The sequence below is a fragment of the Glossina fuscipes genome, unplaced genomic scaffold (genome assembly GCF_014805625.2).
Source record: "Glossina fuscipes isolate IAEA_lab_2018 unplaced genomic scaffold, Yale_Gfus_2 112, whole genome shotgun sequence".
Taxonomy (NCBI): Eukaryota; Metazoa; Arthropoda; class Insecta; order Diptera; family Glossinidae; genus Glossina; species Glossina fuscipes.
This window is the reverse complement of record NW_023998455.1, coordinates 1021-21668: the sequence shown is the minus strand read 5'-3', so window position 1 is coordinate 21668 and position 20648 is coordinate 1021. Positions and strand designations below refer to the sequence as shown.

The window sequence follows — 20648 nt, the reverse complement described above, 5'->3', positions numbered from 1 at the left end:
TTTTTCAATTAACCCATTAAGGGACAAAACTCAGCATACCTGGTTTTTATCAAAATAGTGATTAAAAATTTTTTTTCAATTAACCCATTAAGGAACGAAACTCAGTACACCTGGTTTTCATTAAGATAGTGATTAAAGTTTTTTGCAATTAACCCATTAAGCGGTGAAACTCAGCATACCTGTTTTCTATAAAATAGTAATTATTCCTTTTTTCAATTAACCCATGTAGGGACAAAATTCAGCAAACATGGATTCTATAAAAATAGTAATTATTTCTTTCTTTTCCAATTAACCCATTAAGGGGCGAAACTCGACAAACCAAGTTCCTATGAAAATAGTGCTGTTGAAAGGAACGGAATCATTTCTTGAATAACATCTCGTAACTCCTATGACTAAAACACTTAAAAATCATATAAATAAAAGCTCAGCTAAAAAGTTTACTAAGAAAATCAATTAAAGCGTTTCTATATAACAAAGAACATAATTATCAAATAAATTGGAGGGACGGAAAAGAGCTAAAGTAATCTTTACTAAAATAAGAAAATTGGAAAAAAACATTTCGAAAACTATTTATGTCTAACAAATATTTGTGTGATCTTAGGCTATACAATCTTAAAAGCCTCGAAAATTTTCGAAAATTGTACTACTAACGAAAAAGCGCTGAAATAGTAAAAATGATTATTTAGTAGATTACTAAAATTTGACATGATTTTCCAAAAATATTGTATACAAAGCATTCAGTAAACTTTATTTTTACTTATAAATGGAGAAAATTTCCAAAAAAATTTAATATTAAAAAAAGCGTCAAAAAGAATTTTTTCTTATTTTAATTAAATTCCAAAGGAAATGTTTATTAAATGCCTCCAAAGTACATTTTTATTAACAATTTGCAAAGCCTTGGGGATGTTAAAAATTGTTAAAAACTATTTATACGGAATTAATCGAAAAGTAAACTTATCTTTGCGAAAAACGCATAATATCTCATTTTCTTTTAAATTGCAAATTTTGTGTAACTTTCAAAAAACAATTTTTTAACAAATATTTATGGTAAATATCTACATGGCTTTTAATTTCCTAAAAATAAAACGGGAACATCCTTGACAGAGAAAATCAAAAAACCGCCAAAACACAACTTAACTAGATTGAAAAATATTTGATACTAGAGAGCTGCAAAGTTACTTCGTTGCAAGATGTTGAAGACAGTATCTGCGGAAAGTGTTACCCGTGGGTTTCGACGGAAAAGTTAGAAAACGAAAAAAAAATATATATATATGTACTTTATTACAACAATTCAAGTAAATTCAAAAAAAAAATTTTACGCTTACCAGTTGCAAGATACTCTATAGATAGAAAAATATTCAAAGCAGTTTTCACAGAGGGTCTAAATCGTGAGTTTAGACGGCAAAGTGAAAAAGCGCCAAAAATAATTTTTACTAAAATCCAAAAATTTGAATAAATTTCAAAAAATGTTCAAGATTAATCACTGCAAAGTACTCTATAGATGAAAAAATATTCAAAGCAATTTCCACAGACACGGAAAATTACAAAAAAGCCAAATTTTGGTTTCTATTAGAATCCGAGAATTCGATTAAATTATATATTTAATAGCTACAAAGTACGCTATAGATGGACAAGGACTCCGGACACATTCTACAGAACGTTCTAACTATGAGTTAAGATGGAAAATCAAAAAATCGCCAAACTTGACTTTTATTAAAACCGGAAAATTCGATTAAATTCCCAAAAATTTTTTTAGATTTAATCACTGCAAAGTACTCTATAGATGAAGGCCCTAACGATGAGTTTAGATAAGAAAACAAAAAAAACGCCAAAACCGCTTTTTTCTAAAATCCGAAAATTTCACTAAATTTCAAAATATTTTTATATTAAATAGTTACGAAAGTCGTAAGAACCAGTTTAAAAAAGGTGAGATAGCCATAGCAGGTACAAACCTGCAATTATTGATCCCTATTTAGTTTAGAAAATTGAAAATATTTTAAAGTTTCATAAGGTAAGAAAACAAAATTTCGAAAAATAATATTTTGCAATGAGCATTGATATTCAAATACATTTCAGCAACAATTCTTTGTCTTAAAATTGCAAAAAAAAAAAAATAAATAAACTTTAAAAAGAGAAACTATAATAGATTTAACCCATTAAGTATAGATACATATATGTAAAAGATTTAACAAATGTTTACAGAGCTCTGGTCCTTGAATCCTTTCTATACTATCGGCTTTTCTGCTTCTTTACTTATACATTAAAAATCTGCATCTGGTCTAATGAAAATCTTTGTTCAATTGTGGTTAACCCTTTTGTGATAGGCACAAAAAAAATAAGAAAGAATAAGAAGCAAGAATATAAAAGCCTTTAAGACAGAAAGCAAAGACAACAAAAAACGAAGATCTATATCTAACCATAACAAAAAAAAAAAGAAGAAAACGGCAAATATTCAAAGAAAACTCTAACCCGCATCATTTTGACCTTAACACAACTCCTTTTTAATAAGCACACAACAGGCAACAGGACAACAACTGTGAATATTACAAGAAAGATCTAATTGCTGTCAATAAAATACATTAATAGTAAATAAATGAAAAGGTCAAGAAAATGTACCCACATGGAGACAAACATACCGCACATACATATAAAAATATACCAGCAGCAACCACACATTTATATTTACACATATATATATATATATATATGTATACATATATATAGATATTTATAGAGATTCAATAACCCTGGCCGTCATCCATTTATGCACAACATAAAAGTTAGACATTTTAGTTTGAGAAAAACCAGAAGCCGCCACCGTTACCGCATATCTTGTAAACACCCTTCAAAAATATATACATAAGACATTATAAAGATATTGTAGACTTGTTGGCAGTTCATGACAAAAATCTTACACTTACGTGCTTACAGACAATCAATATTAAAAAATTTTATGATTATACAAAATTACATTAAATTTTCGTCTTTAATTAAATAAAAAAAAAAAAAAAAAAAAAAAAAACAACTAAAAAACAATAAAAATTCATTAATTTTTAAAAAACCATTTCAAAAATTTTTACAATTTTCAAAGAAAATTTTTGAAACATTAAAATCAAAACTTCTTAAAGAACTTTAAAACAATTTCCAAAAATTTCTAAAATAAATTTAAGAAATTTTGAAAAAAAAAATTCTATAATTTCTACAAGAACTTTAAAAAATTTTGCAATTATCAGAACTATCTCTGCAATATAAAAAATAAAACTCAAAAGGTTCTACAACATTTAAATAAAAAAATTTTTTTTAATTTCTAAAACAATTTTTGTTTTTGTTTAATTTAATTTCAAAATTTTCAAAAATATATCAGAAAAACATTAAAAACACAATTTAAAAAGTTCTGCAATACGTTTAAAAAAAATTTTTCAAAAATTTCTAAAACAGTTTAAAAAAATTCCGAAAAAAAATTTAAGAAATTTTTAAAAATAAAAATAATTTAAAAAAAAATATTTTTAAATTTCTAATAATTAAGAAAATTCTCAAAAAGCATTTACAAAAATTTTTAAAATAAATTTTAAAACTAGCACAGCAATCTTTCACTTTAAGCAATTTTAAAAGCTTTTGGAAAAGAATGTCAGAATTTTTAAAATAAAATTAAAAATTTGCAAAAATATATTCGAAACTCGAAAAAAAACAAATTAAAAAATTTCTAAATAAAATTTTTTCACAAAAATTTCAAAATCTTCTAAACGATATCAATAAATTTTTGGAAAAAAAAATTTCAAATTTTTCAAAAACAAACTTTAAAATATTAAAATCAAAAAAATATTCCAATATTCACAAATTACTTCGAAAACTTTACTTCAAAAATTTCATAAATCTCTAAAACAATTGACAATATTTTTAAAAACATTCCCAAAATCTATAAAGTTTTGTATCTTAAAGATACCGTTATCTAACAAAAAAAAATTTTTAAGAAATGAATTTTAGAAAAGATCTTCAAAGAGATTGTTTCCAGAACTTATCTTTTTTAGGCATACACTCTTATCCTACAGCATTCTACACTTGTAGTATCTCTACTTTAGTCCAACTATTTCAACACTTTGATTATATCAATCCTTGGTATAAGAAATTAACAGAGCATAATTTTCGCTTCTTTTCCATTCCCGTCATCCTTCCCATTAGTTTTGTATACACGTTAGCAACTGCTCTGTTGTGCTCTGTAAATGGATGAGCATAGGAGAGAAGATGGAAGGAAGCACATGAACGGGAAGAGGGTGAGGGGGAGGGGGGATACCTAGTGTAATTGCTTTTGTGTTGTATTATGTTGACCTTTTTGCAAGAATGTAACGATATACAAGGGAGTTCGTCAATCGTTCGTCCCAAAAAAAAAAAAAAAAAAAAAAAAAAACAAAGCCTTAGAAGAAATATATTCTATGTAGAGAAATTAAAAGCATATTGAAATGCAATCAAGTGAAAAATTATTAAAATCAAATAAAATATTAAGAAGATGAAGGCAAATAAGAAGGAGAAACTTCAATTTAAGAATGAGAGAGAGAACATTTTCAAATTATATTTAATAACATATATATATATATATATACATATAAATAAAAAAAATTCAATTTAGAAAATTAAAATTCATGTAATTACTCTTTGTATCTCTCCTTACTTATTTTTATTTTTTTTTTTTAAATAGTTTATATAGAAGAATCAGAATTAATAATAATTTCATTCAATAAAACAAAGAAAAAAAATTAATTAGAGGAAAACAGATAACAAAACAAAAGTTATCGCATGTTTACCTAACTTAACCTAACCTTACCTAACTAATATGCCTATTCTTTTATCAGAGAATTCTAAATATTAAATCAAATGTTTTCTGATAAGACAATTAAGGCATAGATGACAAAATTTTTTTCTATTTTTTTATAAAAAAAAAAAAGCAAAAGAAAATCGTAGAAATAGAAATAGGAAAACAACAAAAATGAATAAATAAATGAATAAATAAAAATAAAATCTCTTTGTAAGATCTATGAAAACCGATCTCTTTCCACAACTAATCGTTAAGAAACTTATTGTACATAACCTAACAAATTGTGTAACAATCATTTATCATCCATCCATTTGCTCAGTAAAATTTCATGTAAGACTTTAAAAAACTGATATTAAATAATACCAAAAACTAGAAAAACAAAAATTATAAATATATTTAAAATTCTGTAAGCAAAAATTCAATAAATCGATGCGAAAATAAACAAAAACAAAACAGTGTGTTTTCTTCTCTTAACTTCTCTCTAATTATTAATTAAGGCTTAAGATGATCACTTAATGAGTCTACGGCCTTACATGTATGTAATGTGATCACTGAATAAATCTCTATATATATGTATATATGCATAATATGATCACTCAATAAGTCTACGGTCTTACATATGTATGCCGACACTGCTGACAGACTTACATATGATACTTGGCAAAATTTCGTTCCATTCTGACTGTTAGTTTGCAAGTTACAGCTGCAGTGTTATAAGAACAAGCTTACGAACCCCTAGTGTGGTGATCCGTTGCCCTACCGGAGGTTTTGTAAATATTGAACGCTTGGATACACACCTGGTAGCTTTTCTTGGAATGTATTCGAAATTTATTCATATAGCGGTTTTCCAATGTAGAATTTTGTATGGGAAGCGGTTGAAGAGATGGCCAGACCCGAGCCATTTTCAATAGCGTTTGTCCTTGCGTCAGAACATGTCGACATACCCAATTTTATCAAAACATCTTCAAAATTGTGACCTGTCACAATACAAATAGACGGACTGACAAGATTTGGAACAGTTTCTAAATTGATTATCATCATTCGTCAATTTCTCTTGAATCGATCTATACATTAAAAGGTTGATCATTCTCAAGGACTTTTAGATTTTACATAGATCTACACAAACTTATTATAGCCCTTTTCCATGTATGGTATAGACATAGCTCAGTTCCAGATAGGGGATATTTGCAGTCAACCAAACTAGGTAACCCTCTATATAAAATATTCTACTCTAATACAATGGAGACCGAGTAAGGTATGCTGGCAAATATTTGTTCTAAGAGATTTAGGTTAATATTTTCTATGGATTGAATGATACTCTCTTTGCTGCTATCTGTGACAAAAGTAAGGTTTTTGCGTTCTACCTAAGCGTAAAATGAAGAAAAAGACGGACAGATACACGTACAGTTGTATATTTATTCATGACCTTACATTCACAATGCCATCGTATAGATATCGTATCGCATCGTATATAATATTTTTGGATGTTTAGCTTTCCATCTAAAGCTTCCCAAGAACAAAGATAAAGGCGGACAGACGGACATGCAGATGTATATTAATTTACAATCTTGCACTAACTATACTGATTAAATATATGTGCCCCTAAGTATACATGATGTTGCGATCGGGCGTGAGAATAACTTGAATATATCTGCTCTTGCAATAATAACTCGGGACACATGGTTGACGACAAGGCTTGGAATAAAATAATTTTGATTACATAAATTCACATTACGGTAAGCCTTTAAATATATGAAAAACCGGAGCGAAAACAGACCCAGCTACATCGCCATGTGTTGCGTTTTAAGGAGTAATGACACGTGGGAGAGCTAATATGAAAATTATTATCTAAGGGTAGAAACTCTCTTCATATATATACATATAAAAAAACTGGCGGTGCCTGTGTCATATGTCATTCTTATGCCTAAGGGCACACGTAAGGTTAGATCATACATATGGATCATACATATGGATTGGAACTATCCACTTTTATACTTATTAAGGAGGTTATCATCAAATAATAATGATGTTGATAATGAAATACGAGCAAGATTTAATCGGTTTTCGCGAACAAATTGCTCTCATCGAACAGCATATGCATTCGTTAACTAATCCAGAGAGTATACCTCCTGATGATATGAAACGTTTGAAAATAATGCTCCATTTTAATTACACTAATATCCTCCACAAACCTGTCATATCCACACTAATATCCTCCACAGAGCTGTCATATCCACACTAATACCTTCCACAAGACTGCCATAACCACACTAATAGCCTCCACAAACCTGTCATAATCACACGAATACCCTCCACAAACCTGTCATACCCACACTAATACCTTCCACAATCCCGTCATAACCACACTAATAGCCTCCACAAACCTGTCATAACCACACTTGCATGGGTTATGATCAAAAACGTTTCACATCGCATATATACGCAGCCCCTTTACAATAACAAAATTGCGCGCGAACAAAGAAAAAGGTGAAACAGATTTTCGCCACATCAATGAGAGTTTCATATGTTAGTTGGCCATTTACATCAGCTTCATGAGAAGATTGAGGAACAATAGCAACAATATCTTAATTGAAGAAAATATCGTTTACCCGATAATTCCAATGTTTTCGCAAAGCTCGATGATCCGACATACACTGTTACAGCCAGTCCAACACCGTTCTCAAATATTAGCGCCATAAGTAGTTTTAGTAAATCGTATAATAATTCAGCGGCAGAAGGTACGATTGCTACGCAGCCAACTAATAGTTTTTGTAGTCCATGAAATGTAATAAAATACGTCACCTGCGTTAATTCCATTGGCCTTACTAATGGCATTCAGAAGTGGGTAACTACCAAAAGTTGGATTGCCACACAATGGATTGCCAAGGTATACGATGCGATACGTTGCTTTTGCTCATGTTCAAACGAAATTTAAAAAAAAAAAAAACCTACACTAAACATTTATAAGAAAAACACAGCTGATTTTCGTTTCCATAAAACCACTATCCGTGTGGTAAGTGCGAAAGGAAGAGAAAGCTTTTCAAATTTAACGAATGGATTATTCAATCGACTCGAACACGGAAAAAGTATACCAGTTGCTAATGTAAAACAGAAACGTAGTAACAGTTTAGCTAAACTAAGCCTCAATGTACACAAAGAACACATACTTAAAGTGTAATTAGTCTTCAAACACTACAAGTCAGCTAACAATGCAAACGCATCTAAAAAGCAAAGGAAATGCAAAAGGACAGAGAAAAATAGGCAGATAGATGGATAGTGAGGGAAATAGGGAGACAGTTACTCATGTAACAATTTCAAAACAAGATCTTATATGGTAAGTGGACGAAAAGCCGATCCAATTCGAATGGACATTACCTATAGCGGTCGTCCTTGAAGCAAGATATGCCAATGTACAAAATTTCTCGAAAATTACTGCCTGCAAGTTAAATACCATAAAACAAAACAGACTGACAGACACGCTTAAATCAGTTAAGATTATAAATATACATACTTTATAAAGTTTTTGAGATTTGATTTTGGAACCCGCAGACATGTTGTCTACCTGAATGTAAGCCTCGTCCTTGAGTGATGGATATAAGAACGACTCATCTCCATTTTATAAGCTTGGGAGCAAAATGAACGAATAAAAATGAAAACTGTCGTATCTGCTATGGTTGCCGCTTGGTTATCGCAACGTGCAGCAACAAAACATGGACGGATAATGGTTAGTCAACAAAACAAGACAATACATTAATCACCATCTGAGTAACAAATACATCTATAAACCTAAGTGCCTGTTTAATGGAATGTTTTAAAAAAATTATAATTCGCAAATAGCTTCGAAGATTTCCATCATGTTATCTTATAATTTTATCCGCACAAAAACATCTCATTACGATTGGTAAAGATTTATGCAAAAATTTTCTAAACATTTTTGAACATAATCACTTACCCTTTACGAGAGAGGGAGATGGCGGGAGAATTACACCTGAACGTTTTATCGCAAACACAACACTTTTATTCACTCATTTAAATAACAATAGTTCGAATTGGAATTTTACCATATGATCAACAAAATTTATATATTTTTCATTGGTTTTATGCATTATTATGGTTACAACTTTGCACGAAAACAATAATTAAAAAATTAAAGGTTTCTATAATTTTAATCTACCATAATATATTTTTACAAATTGCATAGAATTTTTTGCAAAAGAAATGGAAATTTTTTTCTTAGTTTAGACATCAACTACATTTATAAGCATTGCCAGCACTAAAATATTATAAGAAAAAATATTTCCAATAGATGAGTGTGCTTTCTCTTCCTTTTGTCTTCGCTAATCTTTAAGCGAAGGCAAATCATAAAAATTGTTCAAATTTTTCTTATCCTAAATATGTTTCGTCCTCATCTAAGGCTTGAAACTTTCTTTAAGGCATAAAATATTCGCTTTTTTTTATATCCGTTATTACGAATGTTGTAAGAATATCAAACACACACACCAACATATGTTATTGAGTAAAAGACCGATAAAATGTTTTCTAAGTAAGTTAACCGCACTAAGTTTATTAATACCGTACATGATATGCTAATGATTTACATTTAAAAAAAATTTTTATAAAAGAGTTTTATTAAAATGTAAACTTTTGAAGAATGATTTCCAAGATTGTTTTCTTTCTTATAAGAAACACATTCTACCGATCGAAGCGAATGCGCGGACTAAATAAATGTCAGCATTGTCAACAGTAAATAATGGTGAACAAAAGTTCGTAAGTGTAGCAATATGTTCTATAAAATATTAATTATTGATTTGCAATATAATGTGTAATCTTTTTGTAAATAATGAGAAGAATTTCTTATTCTCCCTATGAAAATTATGCCTTTGGAACTTTAGAGTTTATTCGTTTTTTTTCGTTTTTTTTATGAGAAATACAAAGTTCGGTATCAAACCTCTTCTTGATTGTCTTTCTGTATAATCAGTTTACACCAAATTCAAAGGTGATATAAGTGTAAATAAGGTACTTGGTATAGTTGAATAATTCAAATGTTCAATGCGTTTTCATGATTTCTCGTTGCACTAGGACTATTACTGTTCTCCGAAGCTGTAAGGACTTTAGAGGGATGCAGCCCACGACTAAATACCCTACACCAACTTACGGTTGCTCATATAACGACGTTTTTAGAACAAGACGTTATAAGGGAACTAATCGAAAAAGTGCTCCTATCCGTATCATTTTTAAAAACTTTCGTTCTTCGACTAAAACACATCAGTTTACCAGATCTTATTGAAACGTCTCGAAAGTTACGGCGTGTAGATAGAACACAATAATATGTGGTCCTAAATCGATTGATACAACAAAAGGTAGGTCTACCTCAAGTTTTAGTGCCACACGTCATGTAGGGAATAAAAACATCAATACAATTATTACATATTCAAACACGCTCTTGTTATGCATTTTTGTTTTTTTTGCAAATGATAGAAATAACAACACTATTTAGCGAAGAATGGTTTTCTTTCATTCGGGCAGCAAAATGTGTAATGAATAAGAATAACAATAAAGCGATCAATTTTCACAAATCATTTGCAATTTAAAGGAATTTTTTGCGATAGAATTTTATTAGAATTTAAATGAAACTTAACTTTTTTCTTTCTTATAAGAAACGAAACCGACCGATCACATCGCGTCCTAAGCGCGAACTAAATCATGACAGCATTGTCAACAATAAATACAGTGCAAAATTAAACGACAACGATATTTTATAAACGATAACGCGATTGGTGATTTTCAATATTAGTAACACCTATTCTTGTAAATAATACTTATTATTTTAAACATCTCAGCGAATTTTCGGTTGTTGATTTGCTGAGTAGAAGAAGAAGAATATTTATTATTATGATGCTATTATCTCATTTTCATAAAATTTCAATTGTAATTTATTTTTGTGTTGTGCAAGCATTAATTAAAGGAAAGCGAGTACGCGCTCGATGATTTTGGATTTTAAGCAAAACATATTTCTTTAGAAAGATGATGTTTTATGGGAAAATATCTGGTATCTTATGTAAAACACATGAAATCAATAAAAATCATTACTCAAAACAAATAAGATATTTAGTACAATTTACAATAGTATTTTAATTCTTAGAAACTTATGAAGGGGAAAAGGAAAAAAATTATTTTCTAATTTCTGCACTTGATTTTTTTTTTCCTTTTATAAGACATTTGCTTTTTTTTTGCAAGCAGCTTGTAATTTATTAATAATGATTATTTATATAATAAAATAATCTAAAATTAAAAGAAAAAAGTTTTGAAACTCTTTATTATATTATATATATACACGAATACCTCTCCGGGCGTGTGTGGAAGAAGTTTTTCTTTTACTATATGGTTTTTATAAGCCGGCAAGCATAATTTTGGGATCTTCTACAGCACTCTTAATCTTACGCAAAAACATGATGGCCTCACGGCCATCAATTAATCGGTGATCATAAGAAAGAGCAACGTACATCATTGGACGTATAACAACCTAAAAGTTATTCATTATTATTCACACACATACATTAAAATAAATCAAATTGATGCCATATTAATACCTTTCCCTTTATAGCAACCGGTCTCTCAAAAACCCCATGCATACCCAATATAGCACTCTGAGGTGGATTAATAATTGGCGTACTTATTAAAGAACCGTATACTCCACCATTGCTAACGGTAAATGTACCGCCAGCCATATCTTCAACAGATATAATATTTCTACGTGCTTTATCAGCCAAGGCGGCCAAATCGATTTCGATTTCAGCAAAATTCTTACACTCGACATTACGAATAACAGGTACCATTAGACCTTTAGGAGTCGCCATAGCAACCGAAATATCAATATAATCACGATAAACGATTTCCTGAAAAGAAAACATTTTATAAGATTTCTTTCTTGGATACAAAAAAACAAATAGAAACCCTATAGTGGAGTAAGGCCCCACCACTTCGTTCTGTAGAGTTATTCATATAACAACTTTTCAAAATGAAAATGATCGCTATTAACAATGATTCGGTTCGGCCCACTTTCGGCTGCTTGATGACTTTTCAAAGTAAGTAAAAAAATATGGTCCAAACAATTTTCAATAGCGGTGATACTTTGGCCATGTTAGTGTACGAAATTTCATCAAAATGTCTTAAAAATGGCGGCTCGTAGGTTAAACACAACAATACAAAACGAACAGATGCTCAAATAAACCTAAATCGATTTAGAAAGTAATTCCGAATAGATCGGCATAACAAAATGTGAATACAAATCAAGTCCTGCTAGGTGAAAATATCTCAAAAAGTGCAATCTGTTTATTAAAAACAAGCAAGCAAGACGGACAGACGTATAGACAAGCTTTGATCGTCAAGGGCGTCTGGATGTCGCATAAACGCGGACAAACTTTATAAAACAGAAAAGAAATGAAGAAGGGGCAGGTTACCTTGATATACCCGATATTTAAATGTAAAATGGAGGAAATCGATACGTACTGTGCGTACGCATTGTATGGGATAAGTTGAGAAACTTATTTAATTATTTTTGAACGTGAATCGAATTTCAAACCGGGACCGTAAATGTTTCGAGATGAAATACACGTTCAACTTATAAGCTCCAAAATTTTAAAGTGAACATTTTTGGAAAAATATCAAAAAAATTTTAATGAAAACATGACTTGATTTTAATCAATTTTCTATTTAAACTAACAGGACTTGTAAAATGCAAAATACAGGTCAGTTTCTTTCTTTCGCAAGAGCTAACCTCGTACTTCTAATCGTAGTTTCCAGCTCACGGACAGACATAGCTAAACTAATTACTCTAGTCATGTTGATGGATTTTTTTTTTATATAAATTAAGTTTCATAGGCAAATTTTTATACCTTACAAACCTAACAGACTTCATCTTATGTATGTATGTCAAGGCCGTCATTTCGTAATGACTGCACTGAGAAGAGTTCATAGTAAGAATAAGGAAATAAACAAGATTAAACGTACCTTGGCTTCGATGACCGCATTAACCACCGGTTGATCTTGTAAAGCGTAAGAAGAAGCTTTACTAAAAATGGATACAAAACCCAGTTTTACACCGTACTTCTTTGTAAAGGCATTTAAATGTGTTTTACGGAATTCCATCGCAGCACTAAATACATAATTAATTAAAATATTTCGGTTCTATTCAGCGATTGAATGTGAAATGAATTACCTCATGTCAATTTCATTAAATGTTGTTAGCATAGCATTCGTATTTTGAGATTCCTTAAGTCGCAATGCTATTCGTTGGCGCATACGATTCATCTTAACGCGTTGTTCCGTTCGTGTACCAGTAATTTCACGTGAATACTGAGCTGGCGGTATTTTAACTTGTAACTGTGTCATACCCTCTGGAGGCGGCAGAGTAGCTTTCGGTATAGTAGGATCTGGGGCAACGGGTGGCGGAGGTACCTTTGCCGCGATAGGTGGTTTAGGAGGAGATGGGGCTGCTGGAGCTCTAGCAGCGGCTGCAACAGCAGGTTTTAGTGGAGATTGGCCTGGCGCAGCGGTAGTAGCAGGCTTGGGTGCTGGGGCAGCACCAGCCTCTGTTTGTTCTATTACAAATACGGGTTGCCCCGGCCTAACAGTATCCCCATCTTTCACTAGTAGCTCACGTATGATACCATTACATGGAGCCGGTATTGGCACAGCAGTCTTATCCGTTTCAACTTCCATTATCACCTGATCAACGCTCACTTGTTGTCCTACTTGAACAGAAAGTCTACAAGCGAAAGGGATAATCGAAGTAAGATAAAAGCTATAACTAGACGAGTTTTTTCATTTCCAATTCCAGCTAATGACCTCAGTCAAATGATTCTTTAGACAACCTAACAACTGACTTAAAAAAGGTTATAACTAAAAGTACGGAAGCATATTTTGAAGCGATAATCGTGATTTTATCTGAAAGGCAGATATCCAAATATGATGGAATTCCGCTGTTAACATACGTACTACGCTAGCCTAACCTAAAAGCTAACTTAACCTACAAAAGATGATAACCAAAAGTACAGAACAGTATTTTACAGCGGTTATCGTGATTTTATCGGAAAGGCAGATATCCAAATATGATGGAATTCCGCTGTTCACATGTGCAGTATGCTACCCTTATCTAGAAGATAACTTAGCCTAAAAAAGATGATAACCAAAAGTACAGAATTCCATTTTAATTTTATTTGAAAGGCAGACATCCGATGGATGGAGTCCCGCTATTCAGATGTACACTTATGCCCGAATGATTGTAGTGTAGGAAGTCTGCGCGTTAGTGGGGACAAAAACTCTAATATAATTCTTATATAAGGAAAACATTTCGCTGAATTTGTATTTTTTTTAAAATTTTCCAAAAAAAAAAACTCCTTAGAAAAACTTTCAAAATTCCAAATATACTTTAATCACTTACTTAACTTCGCCTTCAGCCACAGATTCAGGGAAAGGCGGAACATTAACAGTTTGTCTCTGCCATCGTCCAGCGGAAGTGTATATGCGTTGCTTACCGTGGATAATTAAAAATCTAAAAATCATAAATCAAATTACAAACCGAAATTTACATTGAATACTCATTCCCTACTAAATTTCCAAACTTAAATTTATTTGAGTTATGTTTTGCAAATGGTTCAGATTGCTAGTTACTGGATTTATACATAAATCATCGGTTGACGCATACCAATTAAGATGGTATTTATAACTTTATAAATAAAGTAACACATTAGCTAAACTTAAATGCAGTTTAGGAGGTCTCCGATGCATTTAAGCATGTATGCAAGCGAACTGTAATAGTCTTCCATTAATTATTACATTGCTTATCTTGAGAATGTTGAGAATATTGCATTCTCCGATGTTTGTTACCTCGTTAATAATCATCTAAAAAATGTTGTCCGAATATATGATATAAAATTATGATTTTCATTGATTTTTGATTTAAAATGATTTTAAACAGCAATGTAAAATATGTTAACATAACACGCTATCATTTGTTTTCTGAACAGGGGATATTTTTTGTGTTGCGTCTACAAAAAATATAAAGACACAATCGTGCCAAATACAAAAAAAAAAAAGAAACATCATCAGAATCATTGCTTGAATGAGAAAAGTGTCAGAATTAACGCAAACAAGTGCCATTAGACTGCCATTGGATAAAATTTTAAAAGCCCGGACTTTTCACACGGAAGGCAAGGAAACGACGATACTGGTAAGACTAAGTAAGCGACATTAACAATAAAACCATAGACCAATCAGGACGAATCATCACTGAGACATCTTACCGAATTTCTCTCATTTTTTTTAAATCATCGGAAAACCATCGTAAAATTTAAAAAGACACACAAATATGCAAAGATAAGTAAATATTTACCTAGCATTGTTAGTGACGGCTGACGTAGCAATCCATTTCGAATATTGAAGAAGTAGGCCACTTGCTTTTCCCTAGAATTGAAATATATTGTTCAAGTTCTTTAGGAGTTCAATTAAAATTTTACTTACTTCTTGCCTATGGACTGTTTGCATTCTCATAGAAAGCATCTTACGCGATAAATGTCGTAAGGTTAATAATCTTAAACTTAACATAATTTATTAAGTTCTTTACTGTCCTCGCGAAAAAAAGTACTTAAATTATTTTCAACAAAATCATAAATTAAAATAAAATTAACTATTTTTCTTTTACAGCAAAAATCCTGTTCTCACAAAGCCAGCAAACTACGGTTTTCCTTCCCTATTTTTTGCTTTCCAATTTATCTGATTACTCTATGAGTTCTTTAAAATTGAAATTTCCTGTTTTTATTTTTTTCGTTTGCTAAGATGTTTGTATTTTTCTTAAATGAAATATGAAAAATTTCAAATAACAGATATACTCTTTATGAATGAGTATTACCAGATGTAAGAACTCACAAAAAATTCAAATTGCAATTTGTTAGAAGACTTTACCTAGAAAAGAAAGAGAAGTAATTACAAAAATTCATTAAAAATGTAGAACTGTGAAGGATGATATATATCTCTTGTTGTGTACTAAGATAACCCAGTAATTTTAAGCAAATTAGACTAAAAAGTGCAACACTGTTAAAGGCCTGCTAGCGGATAAAAACAGAAAAATGAATAATTGTCTCTTTCCACAGAAAACGAAAACAAAACGAATCATTTAACTTACCGATAGAGTAATATTACTTTTTATTTTAAATAGTTAAAATCTCAATATTCGCCGATAGCCTTAGATGATGCTACAGCTTTAAGACTTTCGTCTTAGAATTTATTGCTCTGATTAAATTAATAATAGTAGGTGTTTGCAAAAATTTTAATCAACGATTTCTACAGGTAGAAATGATAAAGAAATTGGAAATACCAGTATACATAACGGTTGAATTCGATGATTTTGACCTCCTCTACATAAAATAACAGTTTTCCATTTAATATTATTGATTCATTTAGGGTACGCTGACGCTAGACATGAAACTCTCGAAATTACATTTTCAATATTCATTTTTGTTGTTGTTTGATTTGAAGATATATGCTGCTGAAACCCATCAAACACGTTCAGAAGCTTATGGTGATGCCGGTCCGTCATATTTCAATTATCGGTTTCGCAGTAGTGGACCATAAATTGGAAGATTTGTTGTCCGAAAACCTAGCATAAACTCTCGAAAAACTTTCGAACAGCTTAGCAGTTGACGAGCCAACTGTTTCTAGACGTTTACATGCAATGGCGAGAGAGGGGTTTAAAAGGGAGGAAAATAGCTACGTCGCAAATTGAATGAAAAAGTCATTTGGCCGCTTGTCGACAGTACGCTATTGCAACTAGAATGGGAAGTTCTGCCACACCCAGCATATTTAACAAACATGGCGCCTCGCGATTACCAACCGCCCAGATTAGTGCAACATTGGCTTAGCTGGCATGCGTGTCCGCAAAGTTGAAGAAGTGCAAAGATGGGTCGGTGGTTGGATCGACATGATACCGCCATGTTGCCAAAAATATTGTAAAATGTTGCAGAAAATGAAACTATTCTATTCTAATTAATAGATATTGTAGCAATTTTTCTCAATGAATGCCTCTTTCAAAAGATAAAATGATTAAATCTTGTGCATAGGCCTAATAATAGTAATAATAATATTTTAAATAATTGTACGGGCTAAAAATGATGCCCAATAAACGCAAATACGCGTAATTCTGATTTAAAACGAGTTAAAAAGAAAAAAATCTCTTTTTATACGAATTTTTTTGTTTTAAGTTGATTTTCAATATTCTATGATTATATTCTAAATATTTTTTTTAACGAATTTTTTTCATGAATTTTTCTAATGAATTTTTTTTTTTAGGTTTTTATGAATTTTTTGCATTCACGCTTGTCACAAATATGCATTGTGACTTCATATTATATTTTTCACAATTCGGTTAGATTATGTCGATTATAAGCGTACATGAGGTAGGATTCCCCGAATAATGGATAGAGTATGTATTTTTTACGCAATTTAGTTTGGTTTTTTAAAGTGTAATATTTTTTTTTTTTTTACCAAGAATTAGAAGGTGTAAGCACGAAATAAATTCTTAAATGAAATTTTTAAGAGTACTTTTCAGTTCCATTTAGCCAATATTTTTTTTAGCGAATTTTTTTGCATGAATTTTTTTACACGAGTTTTTGGGAGCGTCTGTATCCTGTAAAAAGAGGATTGTGCGTACACTACAAACTCTCGCGGCATCCACCGCTATTTGCAAAAATCGCATCAACAAAAGCCAAATTATTATTTATATATTTTGCTTAAGTCCATTGACAACTGAGGACAATAAAAATTTTGAGATCAAAGTTTTACATTCTGTTGAAGATGACTAAAAACATGGACCTAAGCTGCCGTAAACATTTGTTTAGACTCGTTTCGGAATATAAGAATCGTATACAGCACTATATAATAATGTAAGGCAAAAATGCTCTAAATTTTCAACTGTTTTTCAAAGTTTGTCGATCTATAGTAGACATTGATTTTGCGCAGATATTCATCAAAATCAATAAACCAAAAAAAATTGTATCCATCTTGGAAAGACTCTCTTGGACTCGCAGTGCATATTGTTATAAACCAAGTTTTGAAAATTGCAAAATATTTTATTAGCTACCTTTTAGCGGAAGGCTTTTACATGGATCTAATGAAAACGACTTATAAATCATTCTCTGCTGGGATTTCAAAATTTTTCTTTTCGCAACTATTTCTGATTCATTCGTAAATGCTATACATCTTTAGACTAAGCTAGTTTTCAAATTTTAATCTCAGTTTTAGAAAACCGTAGACGCTCTAAAAAGGAGAACACGTCTAAATAAGCTTAAAGCCTGCTACTGATAAAATATGTATGTATGTAGCTATGAGATCTGAGTCTTACAAATGCAGTTGCGACGGTGGGTTCGTCTGTGTGTCGTAACTTATTAAGTAAGTAACCCATTAGTCGCAAATGTTTGCGTACTTGGACAATAGATAAGCAAAAACCGGTAAGAATATTATATTATGATCGGACCATTAAATACTCTACTAACATAATTCTTATTTTTATTATAGAAGACAAAAATTATATTTTGTTTATATATAAAGGCATATTTTTTATGGTAAATTACAATTGCGATATAATTTTCATCATGAAGGATTGAAAATTATGCTTTCTTGTCGCATGAACTTCAGTTTTCTTTATATGTAATGCCGACATACAACTATTCAGCCACTTTTGCCGAGAAATTTTGAAAATTGCAAATTTTTTCCATATAACGACTTTTCAAAATAAGGCGTTGTATGGGAAGTGGTTGAAAAAGTAGACCGATCCGTACCATTTTCAATAGCGTTCGCCCCCTTGGGTCAAAACATATCACTGTAGCGAATGTTAATAACATCTCTCAAAAATGGCGATTTGTAGCTTGAATATAAATCTACATGGATGTAACATCGGACGGACAGATGGACAGATAGGCTTAAATCAATTCAGATTATGATTCTGAATCGATCGGTATAATAAACTGTGCGTGCTACATACGTACATACCTAGTATACCCTGTAACATAAGCGGTGTAGGGTATAAAAAAGCCGATTTCAGAAGTAAGTTCATTTTAGAATAATCAATAAAAAGATAAAGGAATAAAGATTAGTTGAATATTCAAGAAGAAGAAGAAGAAGAAGAGGGTGTAAAATTTTAATTAAAGCACTTAAAGCAGGAAGAAAAAAGATCCAAAAAAAAAGTTGGATTAAATTTAAGCTGACTTTTGGAACTGCCGGGATCTGCGCTTTCGTTTTGATCAGGCATATGATTTGTTCGTTGACTTTTCTTTACTTTTCAATTAGCAAATAACTAGATAGACGTTGGACGAGCCAAGCTTATCAAATCTTTCCATCCCAAAGAAGGAAAGGAATTTATTTAGCGTTGGGGAAGGAAAAAACTTTTTTTTTCTTGATAAGTTCTTTCAAGTTTGTGAACAACTTTCACTTTAAATATTTCAATAAAATTAATCTTAGTTGTTTTTTTTCCATAAATTATTTCAATACAATATTATTAATTCGGAACATTTTAATTTGACTTTTCAATTGTATATAAAGCTTGACCGGGCTTAACGGTATCGCCTTCATTTACATGAAATTCTTTAACAGTGCCATTACAAGGTGAAGGTACCGGCACAGATGTCTTATCGGTTTCAACTTCTGCTACTACTTGATCAGTGGTTACTGGATCACCGACTTTCATAAGAAATCTATAAAATTTTATTGTAAGTATATGATAAAATTTTTTTCAAATATGTTTTAAAAGTATATAAAATATCTTACTTAGCGTCACCTTCTGTTATAGAATCAGCAAATGGTGGGACATTAACTGTCTGTGCACTCCAGAGACCAGCTGAAGTATGTATTTTATGTTGACCATAAATGCGTAAAATTCTTAAAAAGCAAATATTATGAATAAATCAATACATAGTAAAGAGAATTTTCCAATTACTTAGCCCTGCTTGCTGCATTTGGTAGGCGCAATACAATCGGCCGAGTGGAGAATTTGCAGCATTGGCTTATTAATGTTTTTGCTTGAGTCTGAAAAATCAATAAATTCTTAAGTAATGCTCGAGTTTTAAATATTAATTAAATTTATATGTATATATACGTGTTATGTTTATTACGTGAATGATTTTCACACATTTTTTTCACAAATTTTTTTTTTTTTTATCACATTACATAATCGTTTGATGTTGTTAGGGCAATTTGTAGTTTGCTTTAGTAATGTATTTTAAGCATTAAATTCGACAGTGTACGTATGTGTACATACAGAGGTATATTATACATGTATATATATATACAAAATATTGTTCCACTTTATGAATATTTTTGGTTGCTTTTTCTTACTTCATGCCGGTATATTGTTTGTCTACTCAAACTGCAAACATTACACGCTAAACGTTGCAAAACGGAGCAGGACATTTTAACTTAACGGTACAAACGAAACTGCGAAACTAACGAATTTACTTATGCTTTCTTTTAATATTCTCCCGCCCGGTGTTTTATTAACAAAGCGTACATATACATATATATCTACATAAAAGTAGAGACAACTAAATGACAAGATGGTCCAACATTTTGTTCAAAATTCAAATTAGAAGATTATTACGAACTTTTTGTGTTCCGAATATCAATAACAGCTGGAACCCTGTTAGTTAACAGTCATTTGACTGCTGGCTGTTTCATTCCCATCATTTGTCTGGGCAATGATTCTATAGAGCTTCTTGATATGACGTCGCATTCTCTCTCAAACGCACATACAAATCTGTGTTTCTAAATATGAATATGGGCTATGAAGGAC

At 31.0% G+C, this 20648-nt stretch overlaps 1 protein-coding gene across 1 annotated transcript; it reads right to left on the bottom strand.

Moving 5' to 3' along the window:
- Positions 1-11198: 11198 nt before the first annotated feature.
- LOC119639455 (dihydrolipoyllysine-residue succinyltransferase component of 2-oxoglutarate dehydrogenase complex, mitochondrial-like) lies at positions 11199-20300 on the bottom strand. Its single transcript, XM_038036839.1, has 7 exons — positions 20195-20300; positions 19797-19885; positions 19628-19738; positions 13029-13577; positions 12821-12965; positions 11401-11706; positions 11199-11333 (listed from the first exon to the last, which is right to left on the bottom strand). Exons 1-7 carry the CDS (start codon positions 20267-20269, stop codon positions 11199-11201), a joined length of 1410 nt encoding a protein of 469 aa, XP_037892767.1. The 5' UTR covers positions 20270-20300.
- Between the last annotated feature and the right edge of the window lie 348 nt (positions 20301-20648).